This window comes from Phragmites australis, chromosome 17, assembly GCF_958298935.1.
Source record: "Phragmites australis chromosome 17, lpPhrAust1.1, whole genome shotgun sequence".
NCBI lineage: Eukaryota > Viridiplantae > Streptophyta > Magnoliopsida > Poales > Poaceae > Phragmites > Phragmites australis.
Window position 1 is genome coordinate 17,988,257 of NC_084937.1, and position 13,590 is coordinate 18,001,846.

Here is a 13,590-nt window from a genome sequence, read left to right on the forward strand (position 1 = left end):
TTATCCGTGAGTAGATTAGCAGCACTATCCACCGAGAAGAATGCACCTCGCCAAGGAAAAGCTGGCCTAGTCGATCTCTCCGGTCGCACTGCTCCCAAATCCTACAGCGGCCTGGGTCTGCAAGCTCAGCTAGGGATACACGAGAGCGCAGAGGTGGTTGAGATAGCTTAGCAAGGGGAGCATCAGTGTCGGTGTAAGGTATATGAGGGTCCCATGCCAGGACGGACGCCAACGACCGGTTTTTACGGGACTAGTTCTTTTTCTCTAAACAGGGTCCATTGCGCGACCACTCGGCATCGCACGACCACACTCCTAACCCCACTGGATTTCCCGCGACCAGTAGTCCCTATAGATCGCGAGGCAGGTACTCGTCTGAACCAAACCACTATCATTTAATGCTAATGGCCATGCAGTTTTTCTTTCCTATGCGCACCCCATCAGCCGAGGCGACTGGGGTGGACGCAGAGCTTTCGTGTTTCCTCCCGCGGCATTAATTGTTACAGGATAGGTTCGCGGACGTCACTAAGGGCGTGGCAGGCGCGCGTGGGCAACCGGTGATGGGACGGAGCAGGCCGGGTGACCCGAACTGATAAGTACAGAAGGAGCTGACGGATGGGACAGGCCTCGTAGCACTCTGAAGCTGGCGCGACGCATGCGTGCTCCATAATGATAGCTTATTGTTGATCGTCTAGATAGGAACGGGTCAGTTAGATGGACCCACTTGTAAGGATCTTTGCCCCCTGGGCTATAAAGAGAGGAGAGGAGAGGGCTCCGAAACGAGCGAGAACATTATCTGTAACCAACTGAGACCATAAGAAAAGAATACACAGGATGTAGGGCTATTACCCTAAGAGAGACCTGAACCTAAATAATCCTCGGTGTTCTTGAGTTGCACATACACAAACAAATTCAGTATGCACTCCCCGAACAAAGATCATGCATTCGTCGTCCGATACTCCTCGAAATCATTGTCAGGGATTTTTTTCCCCCGACAATCAGGGACTGACACCAGGTGGGCAGGCTCAGCATGAGGTGAGGAAGCGGCAACGACCGTCAGGTTGTGAGCTCGACGCCTTGGCCATGGGAGCCTCAGGAACCGACGATAGGTCGGGTCAGGAGTCGCAGAGCCTAGCATGTAGGTGAATGATGAATAGAAAAGGAGAAGCGACAATGGTAGATCTCGGGTACCAATGACACCAACACATGATAACGGGATGTAGAGTGGTTTCCTAGTACTCATTTAAACTTTATGTAAATATTGTATCGTATAGTTAAATGTCCACCTCTACATTATCCTCATATCTATTGATATGAGTTTCAGGTTCATGTGGATGTCAACCAATGACTCCACAAACAAACTCGTAAGGATCAACTTTACATAAATTGTTCAACTACCTATACATGTTGCTTTATACTATTTTTGTTTCAATAAGGATTTAAAGCTCTATGGATGCTCTTGTTTACTGTATTTAATATTTACTAGTTTAATACCACATGTTATAATGGGAGTAAAATTTTTTAGAGGTAATATAGTTGACTAAATGTGACACAACGAGCTGTTATCTTGCACCACACGACATTCATGCTTATAAACCAGCTTGTCCACTAATTCATTGAAGAAAATAGTATGAAACATATATATTTATTCCCCATAAAAAAAATCTATACATCTAAAGAGGATATCTCTACTACCATATATAAATAGTAACTAAGAAAAAAATTGGCAATCGACAGGCCAAATAGCTGAACAAATTATAGGCATGTTTTCCTTGAAAATTAGGGTTGTGGTGTTCTGGACTTCCATAAAGTAGTAAGAAATATCAAAACACAAAGATGCAAAAAGATTACAGAACATTCAGCCAGATATCCAAGTTTCTTTGTCCATTCAGTATGCCCCGGATCGCCTGGAAGATCTACACCAATAGGAGCAGCAGTTTGCATCGCAGTAGACACAATGCATGCTGCCCGAGAAATATAATAATTTTAATTATTCCTTCACCTAGCTAGCTACCTGCGAGAAGAGATTGTTCTAGAGTGTCTTGACCAGCGATATGTTGAAGGCACTCTGTTGCGCCTTGGGGACATATGGTTGAGCTCAAAGATGCTGCTGATGGTCTCCCGGATGTCCTTGGAGAAGTTGTAGGTGTCGGACAACAGGGAGCCCGCACATCCCGCCAGCGCCACGGCGCAGCGCACCGGCAGCAGTGCCACCTGCAGCAGCGGCCACAGGTATCTGGCGACGTGGTCCAGCACGAGGCCGAAGGCCGAAGGGCGCCCACAACATCTCCGCCAGGTCCACCAGCAGAGCCCAGGCAGGGGCCAAGCCCCCGGCGACCAGCTCACACAGCTGAGTTTTTTTTATTTTTATATTTTTTCGAGTTTAAATTTAAATAAATAGGTTTCCGGTGAAAAGATTTGCAAAAGTAGGCGCCCACCGCCCTCTCAGAGGGTGGGTACGGGTGCTAACCGCCCCCTAAGAGGGCGGTAGGCCTTCCCGCTCGGGCCCCACAGCTAACCGCCCCTTTAGGGGGCGGGTAAAGGTCCTTACCGCCCTCTCGGGGGGCGGTAAGGGCGCCTCCCGCCCGCCGCCCCGCGCCGGCCCCCTGCGCCCTGAGTCTATATAAACCCCGAAAATTGGAGAAAGAACCAGAAAATTCGGAAAAAAAGAAAAATTGAGAAGAGAGAGGAGAAGAGAGGAGAGGAGAGGGGAGGAAGAGAGATCGGCGAAGTCCTGCTGCATTTGGGCTGCGGATTTGGAAAAAAAATTTAGATCAATCTTTTTATCCTTTTTATTGTTGTTAATTAGTGCAGTAGTAGTATATGACATAGATTTTAGATAGTTAGATCTAGGGTTTAGAAAATTGTAAAATTTAGTTAGAAAATTAGTACATTATTTTCAATTTGTTACCTATAGTATATTATTTGTAGTATATTATTTTCAGTATGTTGTTTGTAGTATATAGTTTATAGTATATTACTTGTACATGCAGACGTATGAGTCAACAGTAGATGACAATTTGCGAACCTAGGGTAGCATTTAAAAGCTATTTTATCTGATAATCAGAAATATAGTTTGTTGTCTTAACATGTGTTATGTTTGCGGGTGTTTTCAGGAATGAGAGATAAATTAATTTTTCAGATATATTATGGTGAGGGTGAAATTATGTACGGTCCCAACGGTGTAGATCTCTCTGGATTTCGCCATGTTATGAAGGGGCTTAGTAAGGCTAATGAGAGGACTATTGTGGGGGTGTGCAAATGGCTCATGCGGTTTTTCCAATTGGATCCGCAGCAATATGAGCTAAAGTTGAAAGGTGTTCTGAGCCGTGCTAGTCATGGATACTTTGGTGAGCTTGTTCCCATCGAAGCCACATCAACTTGGAGGCAGTATGTAGATATATGCTGTGAACGTGGCATGCCGCTTGTTTTATTAGCTGCGGCGTACCTGAAAGATCAAAATGAGGTGAACTCTGAAGAAGCAGTAGCAGGACCAAGTGAGGCAGTGTAAGATGAGTCAGAGGCGGCTAATGTAGGGTCCAGAGAGGAGGTTGGTGATGTTCCAGACCTGGAGCCGATGGGTGTAGCTGATGAAGGGGAGCACATCCCTAGCATCATTGAAGATATGGATTTGGAGGATGAAGAGTTGGAGGAAGGCCTTGCCGATGGGGATTCTTCTGATGAGGAGGGTAATGCTGCAGTTCCTGCGGAATGGCGGGATCAAGAATTTTCGAAGTTGGTGGTTAGCGAGGCTGACCAGACACCGTGGCCATACCATGAGAATGAGGTGTCACAGAGTGCTATGTACCCTACAAAAGAGGCAGTTATTGATGCTGTGAAATTCTGGTAGTTGTCTCTTCGTAGGCAATTCAAGGTTGTTAAATCAAGTAAAAGAGAGTACGATGTGAAGTGCTTGGTTCCTGAGTGCCCTTGGCGGGTGCACGCATTTAGAGGGAAATGGGCAGACTACTGGCAATGCTCAATAGTTAAGGAACATAATTGTCATATTGAGAAAATAGAGTTCGCCCATCGGAACCTGTCTTCTGCTTTCATTGTAAATGTTATGTACGGAGAGATTGTGGACAACCTAAGGTATGAGCCACGATCAATAATCCATGCTATTGAGCAAAAGTTCTAGTACACAATAAATTATGCGAAGGCATGGAGGGCGAAACAAAAGGCTATTGAGATTAGGTTCGGTACATATGAAGATTCGTATCACAATCTACCTCGTCAATTAGCCACAATTTGTGCAAGAAATCCAGGCAGCTACTATGATATCAAGCATTACCCCTTTACTGATGTGGAGTACAACGGAAAAAGAGTGTTGCAGCGTGCTTTCTTTGCATTCGGTGCAACTATCAAAGCATTTAGATATTGCCGACCCATCATATGCCTAGATGGAACATTCCTAACTGGGAAGTACAAATGGCAGATATTGTCTGCAATAGGGGTCGACGGTAACAACCAAGTGCTGCCACTAGGGTTTGTGTTCGTGGAGAGTGAGAATGGGGACAGCTGGTATTGGTTCCTAGAGCGGGTGAAGCATGCAATTGTTCTTGACCGACCAGCTGTGTGTCTCATTCATGATAGACATGCAGGATTGTTGCAGGCTTTGCTGGATATGCAACACGGTAGCGTGCGACGGGGTGTACCAGTATAGTGGCCAGATCTCAAAAGCAGGTGGTGCATGCGCCATATGGGTGCGAACTTCTACAGACAGTTTAAAAACAAAGAGTTAATGAAGCTCTTCAAGAAGTTGTGCAGTCAGAACCAACAACGTAAGTTCAATGCATTATGGGCAAGACTTGATGAACTGACTCTTAAACAAACTGCGGAGGCCGCACCTAACTGTGAGGAACCAATAGCTCTCGGTCGGCTCCCAACCGATACTCCGCAGATTGTACGGAGATCTGGCTCATCTATTAGGAGCTTTTCACAGTGGATACGCAATGAGCCCAATGAAAAATGGGCTTTGATGTACGACAGTGGTGGTGCCAGGTATGGAGTGATGACTACAAACCTTGCAAAGGTTTATAACTGGGTCATGAGAGGAATGAGGTCCCTACCACTAGATGGAATTGTAGAAGGCATTTTGCATGGCACCTGCAAGTACTTCATTGATCGGTTTGCAGCTGCTAAGGTTGTAATGGAGGACAATCGTATGCTTTATGGCCGGATGCTATGTGAGTACATGGAGAAGGCAAATAGGAAGGCCCACATGCATCGCGCAAATCAAGAGGGCACAACAGAGCACAGGTTCAGTGTCCTGTGTCGGGATAAGGGTCGGAGGGGGGGTAGACGTGAGCGGCATGTTCAAGAGTGTGTGCTAAGGAGTGGGACATGCATATGTAGTTGTCAGAAGCCACAATTACTCCACAAACCTTGTACACATGTCATAGCTGCGTGCGCGGAGCACCATATGCTTCCAAGGCAATATGTGTCACAATATTTCATGAAAGATCAAGTACTGAACACCTGGAACCAGGAGCTGTATGGTTACGGTATTGTTGACACTTTTACAAGTAACCCAGGGCCTTCAAGAATATATGTGCCTGATTTGGGAAAGATGAAGAACGCACCGGGCCGAAGACAATCTCGGCGGATTCGTAACGATATGGATGAATTCGAGGCTGGCCCTAGGATGCAGCGATGCAGTCAGTGCAATGAAGTAGGTCACACTTACAAATATTGTCCCAAAAGTGCAGGCGGTGATGCACCTGTTGTGTAGGTCAGCTAGTTTTGTACTTTGTATTAATATGTGTTAATTTCGCGTACAGTTAATTTGCATTCGAAGTTTGTTGTTCTTGTATTTATTTCTCAATATACTAATGTACATGTCTTTCAAATACAGAGATGGCTCAGCCTTCGACCCCAGAGCTTTTGGACCCTGCCGTGGACAAGAAGCATCGCAGCTTCTTATCCGCCGAGCACCAGACGGACCTAGGAGTGTTTCGCCCACGAGGCCCTGGAGAGCTGCTGACGGTAGACGAGCGCTGGACCCACATGTACTTAGAAAAACTGATGGTGTTACATATCATTTCGCTGTTGTTGTTACATATTATTGATGTACTGCAATACTTATAGGTTGGGAGCGGCCGGACTCCTACAGCTTTGCCGGTTGGTCGAGGCCTGAACGACGGAGGACCCTGAGGTTGCGGCCCGTCGTTTCTACTTCGATCGGTCGTTGATAGCAGCACTGGTCGACCGTTGGAGGCCAGAGACACATACGTTCCACCTACCGTGCGGAGAGATGACCCCGACCCTGCAGGACGTCTCCTACCTCTTAGGCCTTCCTTGCGCGGGAGCTGCGGTTGGGGTGATCGATATGCAGGCTGACTGGATGAACGACATGCATCAGCGATTTGGGCCGGTGGAGCGAAAGGAGGATGCACCCCCGTACGTGCCTGAGTTCTTAGCCGATGCACGAGGGCCAACGAAGAAGTGGATCCTACAGTTCCAGGTATGGTAACATGCAACCTATGATTCCTAACAAATTATATCGTAATGATTATTTCTGACACCAGTCATATATGCAGCCGACGTACATCCACCCACAAGCCAACGCATACGCGGTCTCGAGACATTTGGAGGCCTACCTCCTTTGGTTGTTTGGGTGGGTGATGTTCACTAGTGGCCAAGGCCACCTGGTTACGAGGACCCTTGTGCCGTACGCCCGGTCGATAGCGGACGCGCATGCAGATGATGTACCGTAGTTCAGCTGGGCATCAGCTGTTCTTGCTGCGACGTATCGGGCGCTCTGCGACGCATGCATGAAGAAGGAGGCGCTAGCCACTTTTGCCGGGTGTCCACTTCTTCTTCAGCTATGGTCGTACGAGCATTTCGCCATAGGTAGGCCGGTGGTGGATCGCTCCCCATACCCAGAGGAGTGGTACGGCGAGATGGAAGATGACGCGCCGATAATGGCCTTGCTGTGGTGTCGTCGACGGGTACGTAATTTACATTAACAGTTTTGTTCGTACTATGTTACTCTCTAAATATCTGTATTGATGTTTGTCACTCAGCCACACTGGGCCCACGAGCAGTCTCGCAGCGCGTACGAGCATTTTCGTACCCAGTTTGACAGGCTACGTCCTAACGATGTGGTATGGGAGCCATACAACGTTCGGGCCGTTCATACACGTGCAGGGTCGGGATTGTCACCCTTGTGCACCCGTGACGAGGAGTACTGGCTCACCAAGGCACCCCTTGTCTTCGACATCTACGTCGAAGAGTACTCACCGCAGCGCGTCATGCGGCAGTTTGGCCGTCACCAGGCATTCCCGCTCGTCCCCATCCGTACAGTCCCCTTGCACGTCCACAGGTACATTTGATAAATTTTTGTTTGAGCAACCTTCGTTTCAGTTTGCCTTACATTTACCGTGGTTTCAATGCAGGTACACGTGGAAAGGCCAGCCAGCTGGCGACCTCTGGGCGGACCGCTTGGCCCCTTACGTGGCAACATGGGCCCAAGCGCTACAGGACGTCGTTGATGAGGCGCGTCCCCACACCAAGGGAAACTTTACGGAGTACCTACGGTGGTACGTACCTCGTACGTGGACTCGTGTCACCTACACCCCTGATGATGTCCGGGGCCACGTCGCATCGACAACGGAGATATACCCGGTGCATTGGGACGAGGACGCCGCTTTAGCAGTAAGTCATTTTCTGAAGTTCGTACTACATATTGAATGAACATAACCGTATACTTTAATTGTTTACTATTGTTCGTATCTGCAGACAGATATCATTTATGATGTAAATAGGGATGCAGCTGCTGCCATGGACCGCGTCCGGCAAGGGCATCACCTAAGTGCGTCGGATGTTGCGAGCTTCATTAGACGGGTTTTCGATAAGACGACGCGCGCCCTGAAACTCACCTCCTGCCGATCTACCACAGATGCAGCAGGGCCGCCTCCCAGGACGAGTGGTGCACACGCCGAGTCGTCTCGGCCGTCAGACGTGCACCGACGTTCTTCAGTGTCGGCACCCACACGACCCCTCCTATCACGTCTTGGAGGGTCCGAGCAACATGGTACGAATTATACTTTTGAAAATTATTGATCAATATCCTTTACTTATTGTTATTAAACATTCATTAGGTCCGTCTGCACAAGTCTCGATGCAGCCTCGCAGATTGAGCCCTGTACGTCCACAGTCAGGTACTCCGGGAACCCTTCTTCCTAATTTCTAGTACTTTCAGCAAAATAAGTTAGAACTGTGCTCAGGTTACTTCGGTGACGAGGCTGGTCCGTCTTCGGCGGCCCCACACTCTACCCCCCCCCGCAACGTACTACGGCACGTCAGCGTGGCCTTCTTCTGCTGCACCGTCGTACCACGCAGGTACAATTATACATTTTTTACTACTACTTTCAATACCATATGGTTCGTATCTAACGTGATTATTTGTTCACAGGCCCCTCCAGCCAGTACACATGGACGCCTGCCGAGCCTTCACAGTCCTCCTACCCTAGTCAGGAGGATGAGGCTGGCCCCGACACCGCATACGACATCGTCCGTGACTTCTTCAGGGGCACACCTGACTACGACGTCCTTCAGCGGTCCCAGGTTTTCAGTGCACCGCTTCGGACCCAGCCCACGCATGACGAGCCCTCGACACCGGTGGTCCCTACTAGGCCTAGCAGACACGTCGGCCCACCTGACCGCCTCACCTACTACAGGGGTCACGTGAGGGTTAACCAGCGGCATCGGGACCACGATGGGGCGCACGGACGACGGCAACGAGGGAGGCATGAGTAGCATTTTACATTTTTTGTAACTAACATATGCGTATTCGCTTCGTGATGTGCTCATATGTATTAAGACACGTTTACTTTGTATGGTCGACTTAGCATTTCGTAAATGCATTTCATATTCAGACACGTTCAATGAACAAGTGACCACACCACTAAACTTTAACCATGACTTGACAACACAATGTGACAACACTACCCAGCTTTTTCAAATCAGTAAATGACAACACGGATTCCAATAAACGTGGAATCTCTAACCATGGGCAACGACAAAACTGTCCTATTCTTCAAGATGGAATCCGATGCTCCTCCCGCCAGCTACGCCCATGCCCTAATTCCTTTCTTTAAGAGCGAATCCAATGCTCCTACCTCCCCCAACTATAAGTAGCCAAACCTCCTTACGGAGAAGCATCGCTCATTTCTCATTATCTCTCAAGTGCAATGTCTTCCTCAGCTCCATCGAGCCCACCAAAGAAACATTGGGGGACTACCGTACCTGAAGGTCTCGAACCACCAATGTGCTTCTGTGGTGACCTTTGTAAGCTCCGCGAGTCGCAGGACATCTCATACACCTATGGACTACGCTTCTTCATGTGTGCCAACTACGAGTATGACAAGCCTCGCAATGCAACAACTGGTTATCGACTGGTACGGTAACAGATGTCCGCCTCATCTCTTCCAATTACGCACCCTCTTTTACTAACCGCTCATCTTGTTCCATTTGTTCAGTCCCCTCCACCGCTCTATGATTTTATTCAGTGGCTCGACAATGAGCAAAATGACTCACAGAAGCTGTGGGTCGACATGAACATGAGGTGGAGAAGGGAAGCGTACGCATGTCGGGAGTACGAGCAACAGCAAGAGGAACTTCGTCTCAAGCGGGAGGAAGAAGAGCGCATGAGGAAGGCGGCGCACGATCGTACCGTGGCTCAGGCTCGAGAGGCTGAGAGGGAAAGGAAGCGGGAGAGAGCCCGCCGTGCTAAGGCGGCAGGTCCCGATGCCCTCTGAAAGGGAAAATATCGTAGATGCACGCAGTAGAGAGTACCTAATGTAACCCGACATACTTTCCTACCTAAGGCATGTTATGATTAGGATCGGCGCACTAATAAGGTCTTAGTGTGAACCGTACATGCCACCTTTGTTTCCTCATCGTGTCGTCGCGGTTACAGTGTATTGTAATATTTTCACCATGTGTTCAATACTATGTTTGTCCTCGTTCGCACCCCATACCCACGTAAAAAATCTCATAACCGCCCTCTGAGAGGGCGGCTAGGGGCTAACCGCCCCCCCAGGGCCTAACCGCCCCCTGAGAGGGCGGTTAGCCCCTCTTGCCACCCTCTGAGGGGGCGGTTAGGCCTACCGCCCTCTCAGGGGGCGGTTAGCACCCGTACCCGCCCTCTGAGAGGGCTGCAGCCCTCTGAGAGGGCGGTGGGCGCCTACTTTTGCAAATCTTTTCGCCAGGAATCTATTTATTTAAATTTAAACTAGAAAAATATAAAAATAAAAAAAAACTCCACACAGCTCACCGTGAGCAGCAGCGCGAGGAGGCTCTGTAGACACTTGCGCAGGAAGAGGATGGTGCCCAGGTACTGTATCCTGGTGACCATGTCCCATGTCTCAATCCACCCGAAGAGCGGGCCGCAAATGCGCGCGGCGGGGATGCTCCTGCGCCTTTGGCCGCCCGCTGCTCAATCCTGAGGGGTAGAATTTCGCGAAGCGACCGAGGCTACGACGCAACACAGGCGAGATCTGACACGACGGAGGGGAGATCTGGCAAGCGAGCAAGACGCGACGGAGGTCATCGTTGCTGTCGCTCTCGAGCGCAGCCGCGACTCCTCGACGTCGGTGAGCTGGTGATGAGTCATGCCTGGTTCGTATACGATCAATATTGTTAGTAATTTTTAAATCATACAAGGTTCAGTTACAAGAGCACGTATACAACAATTAAAATTTTAGCTGAATTCGTTTCTCACTGTTCATACTTATTTGGATGTATTCCTACTAAATTTCTGTAACGTTCTATTGCTAAGGAACGTGAGAGAAGCATTACAAACTTATCCGGATATCACCCCTCGAAGGTCAATACTACTCTGACTAAACTATAAAGAATATTTAGTCGAGCTCTTATCCATTGGAAATAGCTCGTCGTAAGCTTTTCAGAATATCAAAGATCGCCTAAAATGGATTTTGTATGAGAAAGTTATACCCGTTTTACTTGTAATCGTGTCGGGGTTGTAGTTCAGGTTGTGTACGCCTCTTTCCATAGCTGCACAACACTAAGTCGACCTCCTCATGTCCTCCCTATATATACGCAGTAGTCGTCGTAATTTAGGTTCGGATTTTGCCTAGATTATTCTGTTTTATACTGTTTCGCCGCTTGTTTGGTTTGCAGAACCCCAACTCGAGTGCTTTATTGGTAATTAGCAATATTCAAATTGCATCTACCTGTTCTTACTTGTGTTCTCGATTCGCTTATAGAAAAAACCTTCTTGGCGATGTCAACCGTGTGTTGGCTCAGTTGATAACCACGAAGTAACGGTGTAATGGTTGCGAGGATTATCGATCTGTTATGTTCTGAGCCTTTGGATCATCAATGTCGAAACTCCACCAATTAACTTATCATATTACCTTTCAAAAGATCGGGCAAACGCACATCAGCTGGTGGTCGAGCGAATCTCACAGGTGCCCGCGCCGAACTCCGTTCTGTGTCCACCACCATCGCTCGTCCAGCGCAGCGCTGAACCATCGCTTCGGTTCGAACCCCTCTATGCCGGACTCCGACGCGGCCATCACCACCATTTCAGCCGCCGCCCACTGAGCCATGCGGCTTCCTCCTCCGCCGATGGGAACTGGATGCGAGGAGAGGAGGCGCCACACATGAGGAAGAGGGCGAGCACGACCTGGGGTGGGGATCAGGGGAGGGGAGCCGTAGGTGGGGACGGTTAGTCACGACATGGGCAGCGAGAATCGCATGAATGTGGTAGGAAGAGGTGCGACGCGAGCGGAAGCTAAACACGGAACGAAAAAGATACTATGTGGGCCTTGAGCCACAGTAGAATATGGAGAAGGGCAAGATGTCACATATGAGGTTGTGAAATTATTATATATTTTTAAGTAGTAGAGATTTTATTTATTCAAGATAAAGTGTAGCAGAACGTCACCTCATCTGACTTAGGATAATAATTCGGTCTTTATAACACTTATAAATCATCGCATACCAACTTATGGTGACCCATCATCTTTGAATACGTTGATTCGAACTAGCAATATTGGTTTATCCTCAATTGTTTTTTATTCAATTGACTCTTTGTCATTGAGTACTCATACTGCATACACCACTACAATTATAAGCAATTGCAAATGTTGATTGTGGATATAATCTTCCACATCTATAGAGTGTTAGTAATAACGTACAAGAAATACTTGGTTGTTCTGCAGTTTGAGCCTTATATAATACGCACGCTAAAGCGATCGGATATTCATTCATATGATGAATTGGTGACTCTTTCACCTGATTAGCCAATCATATTATTTGGAGTTTTGTATAGTGATATTTAATCACATGAGTTTATGTTAGCATATCGCAGTTCCATAGGTGTCGCCTTAGATCATAGATCCTAAATCTACATGTGTCCTCGCAAATTCTTCAATCATTATAAGTCCTTTTGCATAAGTTAGTATGCATGAATCCCGAAATATTCACTCTATACATATAGCTCATTTGTTATCTAGAAAGCTTTTAACACATTACATGTGTGAGTACTAGCTAAAAAGGGTTCAACTTATCTAGTGTGTTGATATCTGCTCATAGTTCTTGCTCATAGCATTCAAGTGATTGAAAGAAATTTTTATTTCTAAATGTATCATGTCATTTCAATGGGTTAATCAAACAGCACATCAAAATTCCTCTATCATGACAATCTACGATGATATGTTGTGGTGGTGGTTTTATTGGGAAATATACCACATGCATTAGCATATGCAGTGTACTGACCTTTATATGCACTATCATAAATAATCACTCCAACATGGAGTTGGCTATCCCCCAATCAACATTGGTGATAGTTTCTACCAATTTAAGACCTCATGTTAGAACGATATCAATGCTCTCTACTTATTCCTAGAATCTTGCAATGAATGATTTAATTATGAGACCTAATCTTATACAATAAGATGGGTTAAATATGCTATTCCTTATACTTGGTTCCAACTCAACGAGATGTAGCAATTTCCCTTCTTAGGAGTATAACTATTATTGGACCAAGTCCATTTATGAGAGCATTCTCATGCCCCCATGAATCATCTCCAAGGAAATCAAGTGAATAAGTGATTCTTCCTCTCCACGAGTCGAGACGATCTCGATCACTCTTAATGGAGATTCGCTATTAAGTCAGCAAAAAATTGTAGTATGTTGTACCCATAGTGTCACAGATCACACATCCGGATCTTTCAATTGCAACATATTTACATTTGATCAATATAAATATGTTCTATCAAAAGTGAAATAATAGAACATCAAAGATTGATCATACGATACCTAAGATTATGGAAATAGTAAAAGTTCGCATTTGAACATTCTAAGTCACCTAGTGACAATCAATATGCCATTTTTAGATTTGAGAGCACAACTCTTAATATCCTTTGTGGGGACTTAGGGGTCAGCTACCACATAATCCTTTAGATCACATTGTTTTATTTGGGATATTAGGTTGTTCCACACAAATCTCATATAATCAAAATATCCCAAATATCTTTGTTATGTGCATAAGAAATTGAGTTGCTTATATAGGCTGGCTAATACACTTTGTCATGTCATCTCCATGAACCCAAAGTTTCTCAT

The 13,590-nt window shown here is 46.9% G+C and overlaps 1 protein-coding gene and 1 long non-coding RNA gene across 2 annotated transcripts; both read left to right on the plus strand.

Annotated features, from left to right (window-relative positions):
* The first annotated feature begins 6,202 nt into the window (after positions 1–6,202).
* LOC133897745 (uncharacterized) lies at positions 6,203–6,917 on the plus strand. Its single transcript, XM_062338562.1, has 2 exons — positions 6,203–6,460; positions 6,537–6,917. The coding sequence occupies exons 1-2, from the start codon at positions 6,251–6,253 to the stop codon at positions 6,711–6,713; spliced, it is 387 nt and encodes a 128-aa protein (XP_062194546.1). The 5' UTR covers positions 6,203–6,250; the 3' UTR covers positions 6,714–6,917.
* Positions 6,918–7,625: 708 nt separating this feature from the next.
* On the plus strand, positions 7,626–8,159 carry LOC133897958 (uncharacterized). Its single transcript, XR_009906002.1, has 3 exons — positions 7,626–7,653; positions 7,738–8,032; positions 8,100–8,159. It is a non-coding gene; the product is annotated as an uncharacterized LOC133897958 (long non-coding RNA).
* Positions 8,160–13,590: the final 5,431 nt, after the last annotated feature.

Bases quoted from the DNA above. Each gene is read 5' to 3' on its own strand.
- LOC133897745 (XM_062338562.1), top strand. From the start codon at position 6,251: ATGACCCCGACCCTGCAGGACGTCTCCTACCTCTTAGGCCTTCCTTGC. The intron at 6,461-6,536 runs GTATGGTAACAT...TCATATATGCAG, and splicing joins AGTGGATCCTACAGTTCCAG to CCGACGTACATCCACCCACA.